Source organism: Thalia democratica, chromosome 7, assembly GCF_965202585.1.
Source record: "Thalia democratica chromosome 7, ktThaDemo2.hap1.1, whole genome shotgun sequence".
NCBI lineage: Eukaryota > Metazoa > Chordata > Thaliacea > Salpida > Salpidae > Thalia > Thalia democratica.
Genome location: NC_139171.1, coordinates 2,640,055 through 2,659,346, shown reverse-complemented (window position 1 = coordinate 2,659,346; position 19,292 = coordinate 2,640,055). Strand labels below are relative to the sequence as shown.

Below are 19,292 nucleotides of genomic sequence, written 5' to 3'. Positions count from 1 at the left end.
TTCTATAAGTTATACATAGTTCAAGGTCACGTTACTTGAAAAATAAATATTATCTAAAGTTAATTATAATAGAAATTAAAGTATATAATTGAATAATTGAAAATAAACTATATCTAAGTTTTTTATTTATTACTTTGTCTGTAAATGAACTTTTATAATAAACAAATCGAAAGATGTTTTTCTAAAAGTATTCAATTTAATCAAGTTAAAATTAACTAAAATACTTAAAATAAATGTTTATCATATGATATGTGAAAATGTGAAGTTGTGAAGTATTTAATTACTTTTAAATGTTTTCATTTTTTACGCTTACTTAATTTTTTGCATAATTCATTGAGCATTCTATGTAGTTAATTAGTTTCATAAAAATTGAAAGCTTTTCAATTTTCAAAAATTTTCAAAGATTTTACAGCATAAAAATATATTTGATTTTTTAAATATTACATTTTGACTCAACTCCTTTAAATAATTGATACATTTTAATATATTTATTGAACTGGTGTAATCTACGCAAGTGTATTTCTTATTTTAAAAAGTGAATTTATAATATAATGTTAATATTTTTATTAAAACTCAGGATTTAGCAAATAAATATGTAGTTTGCTGAAAATTAATTAACAGTGAAAATAAAAACAGTTTCAACCTTTGCTTTTTTAAATTAAATTTATAATACAACAATAACTCAAATTGCTACAATTTTTTTTATGAATAAAGTAAAAACTACGTTAATTAAAAAAAACACAATAAAAAGGTAATAAACAAACAAATACATTTAAACTTCGAAAACTTTGAATGTTTGCTTAGAAAAAGACAAATAAAACAAAACACCAGATAACGACATTTTATAATCTTTATTTCGTTTGTTTGATAATGGCGTTTTTACACTTAATACTCCCAAAGCTATTAAATTTTATTGGTCTTGTTTTAAATTGATAAAATTGAGATTTTTAAAGGTGGAAGTTTCATTTGTATAAAAACTAGCCTCTAACAAAAAAGAAACTAAAAAAGAATCAGCTAGTCTTAGTTTTTATTGATCCAATTAAAGTTATTAATAAAAATAGTGTCAGTAAACTTTAAAAACTAATCCAATTAAATAAATTTATTGTCACGCAAAAAAAAAAAAATTAGTACATAAAAATGGCTTGAAAAACATTTTAAATAAAATTTTTGCTAAAAATAACATATTGTAGAAAAACTATAATTTGATCAAAACATATGAATTTACTATTAACAGCTATAGATTCTATTGGTATTGTTATAAAACCAACACATGTTAAATTTGAAACATTGTTTATTTTCAAGCAGGATTTAAAACTTTAGTCTAGCACACAATACGTTTAAGATAACAAATTGTAAATTCAAAATATTTAAAATATAAGGTCGATATATGTCAGATTTAAAAGTTTTATGCTTTTTTACCAGATAAAAATATAAGTATAGAACAAATGGCTTACTAAAAGATTTTAAGAAGTTTTAAATCCAGCATTAAATTTAAAATTTCTTAAAATTCTTAATATTGCTAAGTTATACTTTCTTAACAACAAGTCATACTATACTACTGATTTATTAACAACCGACTGCTTATTTTATTTGTTATCTTTGACTTCCAAGCATGTCAAACTTTTCTATAAGCGATTTGATTTCAAGGTTTGAAACTTTAATACATAAAATTTGAGTGGAATAAAAAATGCAACAATCAGGTTATTATGTATCTTTTTAAAGCATTATTTTAATATAATATATTTATTTTCTATAAAAAACATTGACACCGTTTTTTTATTCGAACTAAGATATTCCGTTTTGATCTTTTATTAGAAAAATAAATTATAAGAAAGATTTAAAACATTAAAAACTAAACACAAATCTTAAAAGGAGTCGAACACTTTGAACAAGGTTCTAGCAATCATTTTCAAACTAGAACTTATTTCAAAATCTAAGCAGCAAATTTTTATTTAGGCTTGTAAATTACTATATTTAAAAGTAAAAATAATAAAATTTCCTAATTATAACCTTATAAGACTCATACTTAATACATTTTATGAACTTAGTAACTATTTCCATATTAAATTACACACATAACGTATTATTATCATTTGAAAAACTGATAATAATTAGTTATAATAATGATCGTAAGTATATATTCTATAACAGAATACATCAGACTAACAGCTTTTGCAAACATGTAATTCAACCATAAACATAAATGTAATAATCAACCAGAAGTAACATAATAAAAATCATATATAAGTACAACTTAATAATTAGTTTACTTATACAAATTCTTTACCTGAAAATGTTGATTCTTATATAAATTACTTTTAATATGTTGATATTATTAGTTATAAAAGTTAACTTAAAAAAATAATATCTCTAAGTACTAAATAGTTATAATATTTAAACAAACCTGAAATAATCTAATGTCAGCAGGTATTCTATCTCCTTCAACAATTTCTACAACGTCTCCAGGAACTAATTCTCTTGCAAAGAATTTCTTCACAACTCTGCCTCGTAAACTGTAAAAAATTTAAAATATTTAATATTTCTTGTTTGCATCAGAAAAAAGGTACGATTGTTAATTGTTAACACTGCTTTAAATTCATTTGAAATATAAGTCGTTGTCTAAAAGTATTAAAACTAAGTTGGTCAGACTAACTATAAGTAGTCTTTTGCTGAACTTGTTACAGTGGGGCCATAATATTTTTAAAAATTATAAAATAAAACAGTTAATAAAACTTATTAAAAGCAAATTTACAATGAAACGGTCATATCCTACTATGTACCAATAGAAATTGTAAAATTACTTTCAATAAATTTTATTTTTATTTTTTTATCCTACTATGTACTAAAATTCAAATAAAGAACACATTTCAAAACATTTGTTATTAAAACACTCTAAATTATTTGATATGTGCTCAGGCTAACTTACGTTTCCCACCCCTGTATCAAACCATATCATAAAGTAATTGAATTATAACTTTAATTAAGTTTCTTTAGATATGTGTATTGAACTAAGACTCAATTAAAATATTTTATGGTAAAAATTCAGACCTTAAAATTTTTTTAGAGATTAAGCAACTGTTAGAACTTTCCGCGTAAATGGTAATAAAAGATTAAGTTTATAAGTATAAAAATAACATTAAAAATTGTTTATAAAAGTTTCAAAGTCAACAAAGTAACTCAAACCACCAAAAAAACATACGTGGAACAATTTTATTAAAAAATATTAATGTTGTAAATAAAAGTTTTAATTTATTAGTCAAACTTACCATGAGCACATATGTGGAACAAGTTTGTTGAGTTCTTGTAGCGATTTTTCACTTTTATATTCCTGCACAAACGCTACAGTAACAACAATAATAATTGCGATTGTTATGCTGATTGCGTCATCATATTGTCCCATGAATACCGATAATAAGGCAGAACATAATAGTAAGATAATAAGTTTGTCGTTGAACTGTTGAAAATAATATATTGGTAATGTCTTTATATTTCATTATTTATACCATGAATACTGATAATAAGGCAGAACATAATAGTAAGATAATAAGTTTGTCGTTGAACTGTTGAAAATGGTAAATTAATTTTAATATTTTTGAGATAAAAAAAAAGTTTTAACTAATTTGTTAATTGTAATAAATACTGATGATAATGCAGAACATGATACAGGGTTGCAACTGGTGTTTGAGAAACTTCTTCCAGATTTTCTGAATTTCTTCCAGGTTTTTGAAAGTACACGTTTTTGGTCTATTTTTAATTTTAATTTAAGTTTAAGTTGAAAAAAATGTGTTAAATAGTATAGAAACATTGAAAGATAATACTACTTTAAATATGTTTTTTTTTAATTTGATGATGAAAAATTTTTTTTCTATATGATAAATTTTTCGTTTCAAAACAAAATTTTACTAGTTAACATGTAAAAACTGTTCAAAATTCCAGGTTTTTTTAGCCAAAATTGTCAAACTCCAGATTCCAGGATTCCTGATAACAACAAGATTAGTTTGTGATTGAACTGTTGTGAAAGTATTTGTATAAAAAGTGTCTGCTTTACTAATCGTGGTGAATACTAACAACAGTAGAAAATAATAGGAAAACTATCAACTTGTCATTCAGCTGCTGAAAACAAGGAAACAAAAGTAACATAGTTTAAAACGCGTTTATCTATTATAATGAATACTGATAAGATTAACGAAAATAATTGAAAAGTTATGAGTTTGTCCGTGAACTGTAACATAATAACATAAGTATTATACATTGTAGTTTTTAGTCATTTTTATAAATAAATACTGATGACAATGAGCACAAGAGATAGAAAATAATATGACTATTTGAAGTAAAACATTGTTTAATTTTTATTTATCAAATTTGGAAAATTTTAATTGATCAAAGAGGTTTTACAAGAGGTTATACAAAATATTTCAAAGAACATTTTAAAAGAGCAGGTTTCTTCTAGATAAGTTTAAACCATTATGTTAATCATTTACCCGCATTTATTTAAATTATTTTTTATTAATATTCTAATAGATTTGTAGTAACCTGCCCAAGATATTTCTTCCATAATGGTTCGTCTTCTTTGATATCGAACTCATTGAATCCGCAATTCAATCTCCTTCTATCGGCCTCTCCGTCTGATAATCCGTTCGATATGTCAGCTTTCAATCTTGAAACCGTCTGTAAGTTATTATATTTGTTTCAACATATGTTTGATATATCAACTGTTAAACTATAATTTTATGTTTTTTTTTATTATATGTATTTACCTTTATATATCACTTATAAAAAAAGTCTTAAGTAACTTTATTTATTTCAAACTCATCTTCAAAAAGGAACTAGATAATTATAACCTTAATAAATGTTTTCCAGTAACTTGAACTTTAATATAAACTTAGGATACCTCGTCAAGAGTAAGTTCAGAAGTTTTAACTACACACGAGTATATTATTTGTTTTAATAATAAAAAATAATATTATTCATTTAATATAAACTTAAATACCTCATCAACAGAAAGTTCGCAAGCTTCACCAGCCTTGATACCCCATGAACACGATTTAATTTCCATCATTTTCTCATCTGTAGCGTCCTCTTGTGGCGATTTTCGTGATACCCACCAATTCTGTTAATATTGCATACTTCATATGTATTTTTATTTATGTGCACAAATATAGATACAAATGTCAACATTAAATTATTTATTAATAAAAATAGAATCAAAATCCCAAAGTCTTAGTTTGCTAAGATATTGAAATCTGGGGTTCCAAGTAGGCTGCTTAAACAGTTAACATATATATAAAATAATAAAGTTTATGTAATAAAGTTATAACTGTAATGCGTAAAGCTTTCTGATCATAAACATTCTTCTACCAAAAACAATATTTAACCATTTTTATTATCTTGTTTTAGAATTTTATGTTTTACTATATTTATTTTTATTATATCATTGTAAAAATATCAATGTAAACTTAACACTGCTCAGTTAACTAAATCTTACCAAATTTCACCTAACTAAGTTTGATAAACTAAATTATGGCAAATTACTTTTTTTTTCAAATATTATTTTTAGTGCACAGTACATATAAAAGAACAGCCTCTCATAAAGGATTTTCAATAGTAGAAAGATATATAAGCTATGCAAATTTATTTCCTAAAATTTCCTATAATAATCTCTACCTTTGAATGCTTAAAAAACTTGTTTTAAATTACAGTTGACACTCGCTCAATATTTATAGATTAACATATTTAGAACTAATAAATAATACTAGGTAAAATTAATACTTCTATATATGTTCTCAATATAGTCCGACTATCATACAATATCTAATCTGGAAGTTATGCTTGCCTAAATTTTTATTTAACTTAACTTACCTCAATATACTTTTTTTTGCAGTAAAAACTAAAAAACTGAAAATAAAACACATTAAAAAACAAACAAAAAATACATGGACAAAAATTAATGCCTAATGAAAGCATACATATTAGCATATAGAGAGCTTGCAAAAAAGTTTTATTTTTTCCGATACATTATTCATAAAAGTTGAAGGATTAACCTTTAAATATGTTCTCACTTATTTGCCGTGACAAACAGCAATTTGTTATTTAAAAACTGTAAAACTTTTTACTTTATTTTTTAATTAAATTAGACAGTTTGCTTTAAAAGGTTGAAAAAAATTTCAAGTAGAATATGCTTAACCAAGAAACCTAATTTTTTGATACGATAATAAATATGCCATTGAAAAAAAAAATCTTATCTAATTTGCAGTACATGAATCTTGAAGTGTTTAATTGGAAAAAAATATTTTGGTTATATTCTTAAACTTAAATAATTTAACAACTGCTTCAAACCAAAACGCTATCATTAAATTAGTATGAGCTACAGATTATAAAAAGTATTAAAAATATTTTACCTTTATTTTAGTTTTGAAATTCAGTATAGGATTTGTTTTCTTTTCTTCTGTTTCAGTGTCAATTTTTTGGTAGCCCTGAAAAAAAAAATAAAGTAACAAATAATACGGTTTGGATTATTTAAATTTGACCATGAAATACATATGTTACCAAGTTATCAATAAGACTAAAAAAAAGAAGTTACTTTTAATGTTTTATTAATTTTACTTTAGAAAGCGTTCATAAATATATTTTTCATTTTAGTCAATAAAAATGTTTATGTTTAAAAAGCTACATATAATGTTATATTGCATAGGAATAAAATAAAGTAAATTTTTCGACTTAAAACGAAAAGAAATTAATATACTTGTAAATCATTTTCCTTACGTTTATAAATTATTTATACTTTCACAGAAAATGTCTTTTAAACTCTAAATTTGTTTAATTATGATTGTCATGCAAAATAAAAGTTTTAAAATAATATTTCAAGGTCTTTCATAAAAAAAATGTTTTTTATACATAACAACATTTACATTGATATATTTCCTTTAAACGGTATCCTATAATGCTTCTTAAAATAATTAGTTTCAAATAGTAACAATAACTTTTTTAATATCAAACTATTAAAAACTAACATTTAAAAACGGTCAAGATAATTGAAACTAGTTGCTAACTAAACAACATATTTAAGTAAACAAACAATAATATTCTTTAACAAAAAACTATAAATACCTGACGCTCATACTGAATTTCTTTTATCATTATTTTATTAAATACTGAAAAAAGCTAAAGAAAATATTTAAACTATGTTAATCTAATTTATATAAAAAAAAATATATAAATTATCAAAAAACTATTTGTTTTATAAACAAAAAAAGTATTTCATGTACATTAAATCAATATACATAAATTTGACTAATAATTTTTTCAAAGTAGGCTGCATAATCAGCTGATTAACTATTAACTTAATACAGTTTTGTCAAATAATTTTTCGAATGTGTGAGTTGCATAACCAGCTAGTTGATGAACTTGCAACTTAATACTGTTTTGTCAGAAGCTCACTTTTGCTTTTTGCAAGTTCCGTTTTAAAAATCCCAAAATAACTTGTTTAATCTTTTTAGTACTTTTATAAACAGTTAAACTAATTCAAATTATTGTTTGTTGACAGCTATATAACAATATTAGTAAATAAAACTAGATCCACTTTGCTTTGGAACTTGCTTAACTTCAAATATTAGCAGCTAAATATTAATAATTTCAAATAGCACTTGATAAGCAATTAAAGTTACTATACAACTCTCTTTAAAAGCATTCTACAAGAATGATTTAGCAAAATCTGCCATCTTGCTAATTGTGATCTAGTAGAGCATGTTTATAAAAACAAAAACTACAACTGTTGCAAATAAATAAGGAAGTGATTTATACTGGTGTTATAACACATAAATAAAAGTTTATGAAGTCAAGCTTATTATATAGGTGGGAGTCGATTTAAAATAAAAACGTTTCTTATCTCAACATACCAGATTTAAATTCAAACGAATATGTAAATATATAATTAACATAAACAAAACTTTAATATTTTTACAAATAAAATTATACTAGGCCAATTTAACAAAAACTGAACTTAATCTTTTGCTAATTAAAAAATCATATTTAATTATATAAAAAACAAAAAGTAAAACAACTGCAAATAAAAAAGCTTTAAAACGTGAGTCATAATTTCAATAACGTTTGAAGTAATTATAAACTTATAAGTGGGAGTCTATTTAAACAAAAAGGTTTCAATAAGCTATACTAAATGCTGGTTTGTGTATACTAAATTTAATTTCAAATGATCACATATTTAACTAACTTCACAGCACATCAACTTAGCTACATAACTACAAACTGAATTATATTTCAAATGATCACACACTTAATTAATTTAAAAACACATCAACCTAGCTATGTCTCTACAAACTGAATTATATTTTAAATGATCAGATAATTAATTAACTTTAAAAACACATCAACTTGTGCAAATATATAAATAACGGGTGTTGTATGTTAAACAAACATCTTAAAATTTTATAATGACGTCTTATTATAAACAAATATAAACTACGTTAGTTAAGTTATTTATCGGAAATGAATATTGTTTTAAAATTATCAAATAATTTTTACGATTAAATTGTTTCTAAACTATATTACGCAAAAAATTTTTTGCTCAAAGAGCTTAAACTGAAGTTCTGAAAAAATATATTTGAAAGGGATGTCAACGAAGAAGCACTCTTGAGCTCTTTCAGCAAAACACTGTTTTCGGAACAAAACTTTAAAATTTAAATAGTAATTATTCTCTTTGTATAAGAAAGGATCAATTGTTTTTACAAAACAACAAAACGTAAAATAGTAATTAAGTTTTATTATTAGATTCAAAGTATTTTAAATTTCATCTTAGCTGTACAGTAGTATTTTTGGTTTTAAATGTTTAAATATACCAAAAAAATAGCTGTAAACCTAGGTAAATTTAAAAAATGCAACTAAGATTCTAAATTATAATATAATACAATGGAAATATAAATATAGTTATGTTTTTCACATATCAAAAAAAATTACGTCTTCTGGTTTGAAAAAAAAAAGATTTTGTATTTGGTGCGCAAAACTTTAAGCAAAAGTTTACATCTAAAATAATAACTGTATAAGTATTGGTCTAGCGACCCACGTGAACTTTATAATAATGCTAATTAATTGTTACCTATTTTCATATATTTATCATTCTTGTAAAATAAACTGTACTCTTAAAAAATACTTATTTATTATCATACTACTTATCACTATAATGAATAATATTTAAAATTTTATCCACCAACAGGAGCTACAGAGAAAAAAAAAAGCTCTTAATTACAAACTTCTTATCAATGAGTTCATTAATACTTTTAAAATTTTATCCACCAACTGGAGCAAGAGAGCATACAGAGTGCATCTTTGCAGTTGAAATTTAGCAACAAATACAAGTTATTCCTGTTTGTAATTACTAGTGAGTAATTACGTTGCTATTATTTGATTTAAAACATACAATTAAATATTTTAATTGAAAAGCTGAAAACTAATTACTTAAAGTTCACTTGACAACATGCAGCAAAATATTGCAAAAATATTTAAAAACATGCAAAATTTTCGATTAAAACATTTAAGCAATATGTAATTTAAAAACACGGAACTACAAACTTCCTCTAAAAAAAAATTTATAAAATATGATTAATTGCTACATCCACCTATAGTTAATAGAAAAATTAGACTTTTTTTTTTATTTATAAAGTCATAAAAAGTCTATTTTTTATCTTAATTATTGATAGTTACAAAAAGCATGCAAATGAATACATCATTATTTAATTCTATAACAATTCGTACATTTTTTTTAATATTAATGATAGGCAGGATTTTAAAACGTAACTTAACTTATTAATTTCAAATTAACTAACTAACAATGGCATGTAAGTACAATTCTTGAAATTTTAGATTAGGTTAGAACAAAGTTTTTATGTAAGTTATATTAGCATTTTTTATTAAAGTTTATTAATTTATAAAGTGTCAAAGTAAAGCTATATATAAATAAAACAATATTAAAAACTAAGTAAGATGCTTTAAAGTGTTTTAATTACTTAATTTAAGTTTTATTTTTCACCTCAATAAGTATACACACAAACGACTATCGAATAAAAACCATCAAAAAAGGAAAGTTTTATCTTTCTTAATCTTTGATAAGCTTCTGACAATTTAATACTTTAATTAAAATAAACGACTTACTTCATATTTCAAACAGGAAGTAAAATTTTGAAGTTAATTTTCTCAACTTTACAGTAAAAATTTTTTTTGTATAATTTTTATTTTTCATATTAATATCTTTAAATTTTTAATAACCAGTATTAAAAACCAAAAGACTGAAAAATTCATTTATTTGAGTGTTTACATGTTAAAACTAAAAAGATAATTTGAAAAAAATGTTTTATGAATAATAAAAGTGTATAACCTCTTTACTGAATTAAGCAGTTTAGAATTTCATATTACATTTTTTAACTGTTTATTCTAAGTTTTTAACTAAACCTTACTAACTTTAAATACTTCGGTTTAACTTTTAATTAGTTATTAATGATACTGAAATTAATTTTGACTAACAAATAAGAAATTTAAAAAAAAAGTTAATTAACTAAATTGGTAATCTTGTTTAAAGTATTTTATTTATTATCTAATGTTTTTTTATATAAACTTATTATTTAAGTGTTTACAATTATTTTTAAGAAGATACAGAGTTTAAATGTACAAATAAAAGTATTAAACAAATAGTACATTAATCAATTTAGTGGTTTTAGTTTTTACAATAAAAACTTGTACTAACTTGCATACAAGTTTTAAATGTTGTCAAGTTAAATCAATAATACTTTCAAACTGTTACACCAACAATTAAATATAAGCATTTAAGTTGACGTATGGCAAAATATTCTAAACATACACAAAAAAACTGTATTCATATGAACTTGAATAAAGTTTGATTTAACACCGTATAGCAACAAAATTTTAACAATTTGTATTTATATGAAACATTAACTTATATCATTTTAAAATTACAACTACTAAAGGTCAGACAAAATTAAAACTATGCAACAGTATATCAATTTGTACTTGACATTTAAACCTGTATATAAACTTACAAAGCTAATTACATATTATGAACTTGGCAGCTGTAAAATCATGTGCATTTTTTAAACTAGTAGGTAAGATAAATATTTTACATAATAATAAACTCAACACAAATTATTTCCTTTAATATTAATATTAATAATTGAATAGAACAATGTTTTAGTATAATGTAAGCTTTAGTTCAATCAACAATAACATAAAACTACATATGTATTGATTTCAGCAAGTTAAGATTTCATTGTGCTTAAAACATTACAGAGTTCTTACATACTTTAGGGATTTAATAACTTTTTAGATATTCTCACGATTATTTTTGCTTTTTGTATTGTCCAATAAACTGTTTAAAACTTTTTTTATAACTTTATTTAGCAACATTTTGCATTTTATGATAGTTTTTGTAAAACCCTAGTATGTTTTACCACATACTTTAATAAATTTGGTATAATCAAGGTTTTTATTTAAAAACAGTTGAATTGAGCCCGCATATTCTATTAATAATCACCTTGGTGTCATCCAAATAGTCTTCTTCCATGTCTATTGTGACGTCATCATTGTTGTTATGACGCGATCTGATTCCCAATTCACTCTCAAGCTGCTTTCTACGCAATTTACTGTTCATTTCACTTAAAAATTTACAAGCTGCGATTGTTGTTAATTAGAGAGGAAAAATATATAAAAGTAAATATATAACGAAAAAAAATTATACAGTAAAACAAAAATAACTTAACAAGTTTAAAATTTTGTTTGTTAAAAGTAAAAACATACTCTTTACATATGCTTTTGATGATTTTACTTTATTTTAATGTAAAAATAACTGCACATACTATCACGTAAAACATAATTTTGATTTTTTCAAGACAAACTTCAAAGTAAATATAAAAGCTTTATTTGCTTTAAATTTTTTCACTTATTAACTTTTAAACTTTAGATTGTAATAAAACAGTGTTTTATAATTATTGAGCTTTAAAATGTTTTTAAAAATTGATATCAGTTGAAAAATAAAACTATCAAAAAAATTAAAGAACTAACTAAAAGCTTTGAACAAAAACTGAAACAAATACAATAATTAAAGAAAATACTAAACAAATTTTTTACAGTGTCAAAAATAAACATACAACTTTTTTTGACATTTTTTGTGACTTAAACAAATCTAAATTCAACATCCATTTACAATTAATGGTAGTAAATAAATTTAACAATCATTATAATTGTGCACATGATACATTTTATATGATACATACTTTATGGTGATATTGATAGAAAAACTATCATGACTAAAACAGTTAAACTTTTTCAAAAAATAGATTAGAAAATACTATTGCTGCAAGTATAAGTTCAAATATTTAATTGAAAGAAAGAAAATGTACAAATTTAAAACATACTTTAGCAAAGTATACTGAAAAAAATTATTGTAAATAAGTTTAGTAAAATAACTTTTAGTCAATAAAGAAGTAATGATTATTTATAAAGTTTTTTATCTGCTTCAAAAAATTAAAAAGCACAAATAAAAAAAATACTTTAATGAAAAATTGTAAACTTTAAAACATATAACTTTAAAAAAACTATCTAAAACAATACTATAATCTTTTAAATTAAGAAATAGCAAAATTTAGCTAAAAAAAGTAATTTTTCAGTTGATAGAAAATTTTTACAATTAATTATTCATAAAGTTAAAATAACAATACAAACTGCAACTTATTGAACGGCATACAACTAAATGAAAACAACATCAGTTGAAATGTAATTAGTGCAAACAATACAAAGTCCAAAAATTGTAGTTTGGTATTAAGATTTGTTTTATAAGTTAAATATATATGTGAATTACAATACAAACATACATATGCAATGCACATAAATATTATTACAAATGTTTTTACTAAACATAGAGAAAAACAATAAAAATTTTCAGAAATTTTACTGGTGTTTAAAACTCGAGGTATTTAGATTAGGTAATAAAAAATGTGTGTTTGTGTACAAAATTTTGAAGTATCTGTTAAAAGTTTTGTAACTAGAACTAAAACGTGTTGTACAGTATTATTTAATTTTCTAAATGCAACTTATTTTATAAGTATAATACCAAATTACTTGGTAGAAAAAAAATGAATTAAACTTTTTAAATAGCTTCATATGTATCAACAATTATTATACATAAATATTAACATAACTTTAGAATCAATATTATTTTAAGATACTTACCGTTTTCATTAATGTTTAATGATTTGAAATTTACTCTTCATTTTCAGTTTATGAATAATTAAATATGGAAAAACAAAACAGTTTTAAAAGCTTAAAAAATTATAAAAAAAACAAATACCAGTTTTGTTACCTGTAGTTACAGTGATCATTTGAAACTAAATAAGTTATAACTTTTTTCAAACACTTGATCACTTAATAGTGCTATTGCTGACAAAAATAAAATAGCAAAATATTAGTAGTGTTTTTAGGCTTTTTTGGTTTTTATAACAATAAATATCATAATTTTGTAAAAACTTAACCATCAAAACAATACTCATATACAAATTACACATATTACAAAATCAAACAAACAAAACTCAAAACATAATATGCATTAGGAGAAATTGATAATTAAACAAACAAAACAACTCAAAAAAAATTAAAATTGTGATCTTAAGGGCATGGGGGGGATAAACCACCTTTTTCAAAATTAAATCTTATTTTATATAGTTTTTACTAAGTTATAAGATGTTTTTTACAGGTTTTCAAAATTAAAAATAACTTTTGAGATATAGCCCTTCAAAGTCTGAGGCAACATAAGGTTTCTTATGGGAGGTGCAAACTAAAAAAGCAAAAATAGACTATTTCACTAAAAATCTATCTTCTTCTACGTTTTTGAGACAACTACCTCAAAAGTGTTCCTTGATATAAATATGTCAGAAATATTTTTTTTTATTAAAAAATATTTATTTTTTATAAAATATAAATATATATGCAAGGATTATTCCTTAGGCACAACAGGTCTCGACAATTTAAATAATTGGAGACAAAGTTAATTTTTTAATTTATTTATTTACAAGGCAACAATGTTTCTCCCCTAAGGGATCTTCAGGCCTTATTCAATATTTGAATATATATTTGAATCAAATATTGAATAAGGCCTGAAGATCCCTTAGGGGAGAAACATTGTTGCCTTGTAAATAAATAAATTAAAAAATAAAATATAAATAAATAAAAACAGTTTGGTTTGTTTATAATTTTTACTTTTTAATTTTTTTCAATTTTGTTCCGACAGAATTTTCTAAATATTGCAAGAAACATTTCCTGAAAATTTGAGGTAGTTATCACAAAAAATATAGGAGAAGATAGATTTTTAGTGATTTATAGTTATTTGCTATATTAGTTTGCGTCTCCTATAAGGAACCTATTATTGCCTCCGACTTTGACCTGCTATATCTCAAACATTATTTTGAATATTTAAAATCCGTAAAAAGCATCTTGTAGCTTGGTAAAAACTATATAATTCAGTTCAAATTATGAAAAAATGTTTACCCCCCTATGCCTTTAAAGTTATAAACTTAATTAAAGTATTTCAAAAAATTTTAAAGCAATCTCATACTTATTTAGATAAGTCAAAATCATTAGCTATATGTTATAGTTTTAAACAGTTATAGAAGATAAAGTTTTTTGGAACTTTTCCAACCAATTTAACTCTACTATGCTTTGGAATTAATTATATTTCATAAAATGCAGTTTAACTATAAATAAAATGTAAATTAATTTTATTATAATTCTTTATTTTGTACTTGATATTTTAAATTTATTAGTGAGTCAACAACGCACATCTTAATTAAAAGTAATAATAACTAAACTTTCAATTCAGTCAGTAAAGTTTTTCTGACCAATTACAAAAAAGAAACAATTTTCCTGGCCATTAGTAAGTTTTATGTGGCAACCATGTAATATACATAACTTATAAGGCCATAGGGGGGGGTAGACCATGTTTTTTACAAGTTGATCTTATTTTATAGAGTTTTTACTAAGCTTCAAGATGCTTTTTACCGTTTTTAAAAATTCAAATTAGTTTTTGAGATATGACCGGCCAAAGTCGGGCCGCATAACAGGTTCCTTATGGGGAAGGAAAACTAAAACGGCGAAAAAAGACTAATGCATTCAAAATCTATCTCCTCCTTCATTTTTTAAGCAATCTTCTTCAAACTTTCACAGTCTATTCTTTATACAATAACAAAAAAACGTTATTTGTGACTTTAAAAAATTTCAAGTAAAAATACCTTTTTTTTGTAATTTTATGACAAAAATTAAAAAAAAAAGTGAATTTTCATCAAAAAAAATTTTTTTTTACAAAAAAAAGGTATTTTTACTTGAAATTTTTTAAAGTCACAAATAACGTTTTTTTGTTATTGTATAAAGAATAGACTGTGAAAGTTTGAAGAAGATTGCTTAAAAAATGAAGGAGGAGATAGATTTTGAATGCATTAGTCTTTTTTCGCCGTTTTAGTTTTCCTTCCCCATAAGGAACCTGTTATGCGGCCCGACTTTGGCCGGTCATATCTCAAAAAATAATTCGAATTTTTAAAAACGGTAAAAAGCATCTTGAAGCTTAGTAAAAACTCTATAAAATAAGATCAACTTGTAAAAAACATGGTCTACCCCCCCCCCCTATGGCCATAACAAGGAAAATCATAAACTATTTTCTGTTTAATAGCTAATGAAACTTTTCAGGATTTCTTAACTAAATGGAAATAATATTTTATAGAATTCAAGTAGCACATGCTTGTTAAAAAACTTAAATTTCACAACCATTTGCATGTTTTATTTTGAAAACTTACAAAATTTAAGTGGCTCAATTAATCAATAAAAATCAAAAATTTCCTTAGTTAGCCAGAGTAACCAGAGTTTATAGCTATTCTACTGGTTAAAAAGTTAATGCAAGTAAAATGTATACTACAAGTTTGGTTAGGTTAATTTAAAAACTAGTGTAAAAGTTATTAATTGATAGTGTTTCTAAAAGTTACATATTTTCTAATTAAATAGAACAACAGAGTTACCACTCTTTGAGGCAAAAAAAATAAAGTAATATTATCAAAAGGAGTTATTAAAAATTTTTATACTACATATGCTTTTTGCTTGGGCATTTTTAAACTTTTAGTAATTTGAAAATCATTAAGAGCATAACACTATGTATACTTGAATTTTCTTTGTTTTGCAATTTGAATTAATTAATTAAATAAGCTAACTTATAATAAGCTAACTTAGGGCAATAAATTTTCCAGAAACTTTTGTTACAATAAATAATGCTTATTTATTTCAAAATGTTTACTTTGTTAAATGTAAAAAAAAAACTTTTTTGATGTTTTAAAACTAAAAATTATTTAAGTACAATTAAAACTTTTATAAATTGTTTTAGTTAAGCAAATAATATCTAAACTTAAAACAATTTTTTTAACCATATAAAGTCAGAAAACCAAAACAAAAATAGTGAATTTATTAAATAAGCTAGTGAAAACAATAACTACTCTATAAATCCATGCATCAAACCTTTCTGAAAAACCAAAATTAGCAAATCCAAAATGCAAATCTAAGCATAAATTCCAAAACTCAAACTAATAAATTCAAAAACAAACAAAGTGAAGCGTACTCACTTGTATCTGAATTGTTTGTTGGTGTTCCAACTATTCTTTATTCAAATACAAACTATAAAGATCTGTGTAAAAAATTTAAGCAAAGGTTTGTGTAGTATGTTATAGCTTAACTATTTTGTTTAATCTTTTGTTTAATGTATGGGACCATTTGGATTGAAGTACAAAAAAAGTTAATATTTGTTTATTATCTCATAATAAACTTTTAGCTGATAGTTTAAGTAGTTTAAATTGTGTAAAAATAATGATTACAAAAACATTCTGCAAATAAGAAATAAAAACTTTTTCAGTTTACATAAAAAACTTGAATTTTTTTTTAAATATTAAACACTTTAGCCATAGTGGACAGTCATTTTTTTATGGTATCATTTTTAAAGTCATCAATTTAGCTAGCAGATGCTTTTCTAAATTTTAACTAGATTTTGAGATATAAAGTAACTAGGTTGGAAACTTCCAAAAGTTATCCATATGTTCATAATGGAAGAGCCAAATTAAAAATTACTGTTTCATTAAAATTCATCTTCTACATGTAAGCAAATGTTTGCAAATTTACTCAGTTAAATATTAAGATTATTTAGTAAACAATCATATTGTATATTCTTTTTAATAAGAAAATATTACTCTTTTACTTTTGATTAATAAATGTAAATTTTTCAATTGGAAAATATGATATTTTTCTATATCTAAATGAACATTTCTTGAAATTTTGAGGTTATTTGCTTATAAATGAAGGAGAGTTTAAATCTTAAGTAAATCTTTTTAAATCATAGAAAATTGACACCAAAAAGCTCCTCAATATTTATGCATCTGAAACTTTTTACTAAACAGACTATATCTCAAACTTAATTGTAATTTTGTGTTAAAAAAAAAAAGTATTTTATAGTGTATAATGTGAGCTCTTAATCAAGGGTCATTGTATTTTTTTTTAAATATCCCTTAGCTTTAAGAAAACTGTTTTCTTAAATACATTGTATGCTTGAAAAACAAAAAAAAATATTTGTATTACATTAGTAATAGTTTATTCTCTAACATTTTTGTAAAAATAATTATGAGTTTAATATATTTTGTATAATAAAAACAACTTGCACAGTACTTTTTTATTATTTTTTTATTGTTTTTCTGTGTTGAACTTTCATAATGAACCCAATGACAGGGTTGCCACTGATTTTTGATAAATTTCTTCCAGGTTTTTGAAATTACATGTTTTTTGGCTTATTTTAAGTTTAAAATTAAGTTTTAAGTAAAAAAACTATGTTAAAGGGTATAACAACATTGAAAAGATACTGTGAAGCTACTTTAAATGTGTTTTTTAATTAAAAAAAAATAATGATGACAAAAGATTCTGTATTTAAAATATAATGCTTGTGTCAAATTTTCACTATTTAATATGCAAAAATTATTTAAAATCCCAGGTTTTTCTAGTTTTTTTTCAAAATTTCTCAAATTCCTGGATTCCCGGTTTTGTGGCAACCCTGTATTGAACTCTCAGACTCTGTACCCTAATATCTTAAAAGCTAATGTGAATTTTTAAAAACATTAAAATGCAATTATTGGTAATTGAAATATACCATTAAAATTAAATATATTTGTAAAAAAATTGAGCTCCCCTATAGTTTTAATAAAACTTTGTACTTAAAATTTAAATTTAATGCTACTAACAATATCTAATTAACTAAAGTAATTTTACTATGAGCTCTGCACAATTTATGTGTTAGTGAAAAAAGAATTCACCCTTTCTTTTAGAACAATAAATGTTTTCTTACATTAAGCTACATTATGAGTAATTTTATCAGCCCATTTTATAATTTACACTTAGTTTTTTTTTGGTAAATGTATTGACAGATTGCTTTTGATCTATCTAAGTTTTCAAATTTGTTATTAAGAACGGTACACAACCAAACCACATAATATTAAAGAAAATGTCATATTTTTTTAATAAAAAAACCTTGGTTGGATACATTATAAGACTTACAATTTGGTTTCATTGTTAAAAACTTCAAATGTCTTAAGTTATGTTCTAATAATACAAAATTATAAGATTCAAACTTACTAGTTTACAGTTTACACACATACAAAACTGATTTTTTTTTAATTATAAAATATAATGTTGTATATTTCAAAAACTTTGTCATATAAAAAGCATTTAAATATTCTAAAAGTTGTCTGATGGTGTAGGAATGCTAAGGACAGTTTTGAAATCTGTCTGAGTTAAACTTTGCACAGAGTTGCTACTGATTTTGGAGAAATTTTCTCCAGGTTTTCAAATCTCCTCCGGGTTTTCAAAAGTACACACTGTTGGGTCTACTTTTAGTTTAAAATTAAGTTTAAAGTTAAAAAATGTGTCAAATAGTATAACAACATTGAAATGGTATTGCAAAGCTATTTTGATGTGTTTTTTATTTTAAAAAATGATGATGACAAAAAAATTTGGTTATGGTTAACTCTAGGAGAGCACCAATATCAAAATGAAAATATAATAGATTTGATGTCTTATTTAACCATAATTTTCGGCATAAAAAAACAATCCTTTGTTTTAAACAAGCTATATAAGTACAAAGAAAGAATTAAATTAATATATTATAAAATAAAATATTTAATCATTTTTATTTTAATATATCATAATGA

At 23.2% G+C, this 19,292-nt stretch overlaps 1 protein-coding gene across 1 annotated transcript in view; it reads right to left on the bottom strand.

The window, feature by feature from the left end:
* Positions 1-16,734, bottom strand: part of LOC145841083 (calcium-transporting ATPase type 2C member 1-like) — a 38,889-nt gene extending 22,155 nt beyond the window's left edge. The window contains exons 1-6 of the mRNA XM_082948451.1: positions 16,671-16,734; positions 6,399-6,473; positions 4,991-5,110; positions 4,534-4,668; positions 3,267-3,454; positions 2,405-2,513 (exon numbers count right to left, since the gene is read on the bottom strand). Coding sequence (XP_082804577.1) covers positions 2,405-2,513; positions 3,267-3,454; positions 4,534-4,668; positions 4,991-5,059 — 501 coding nt within the window. The 5' untranslated portion in view covers positions 5,060-5,110; positions 6,399-6,473; positions 16,671-16,734. The remainder of the gene's footprint in view (positions 1-2,404; positions 2,514-3,266; positions 3,455-4,533; positions 4,669-4,990; positions 5,111-6,398; positions 6,474-16,670) is intronic.
* Positions 16,735-19,292: the final 2,558 nt, after the last annotated feature.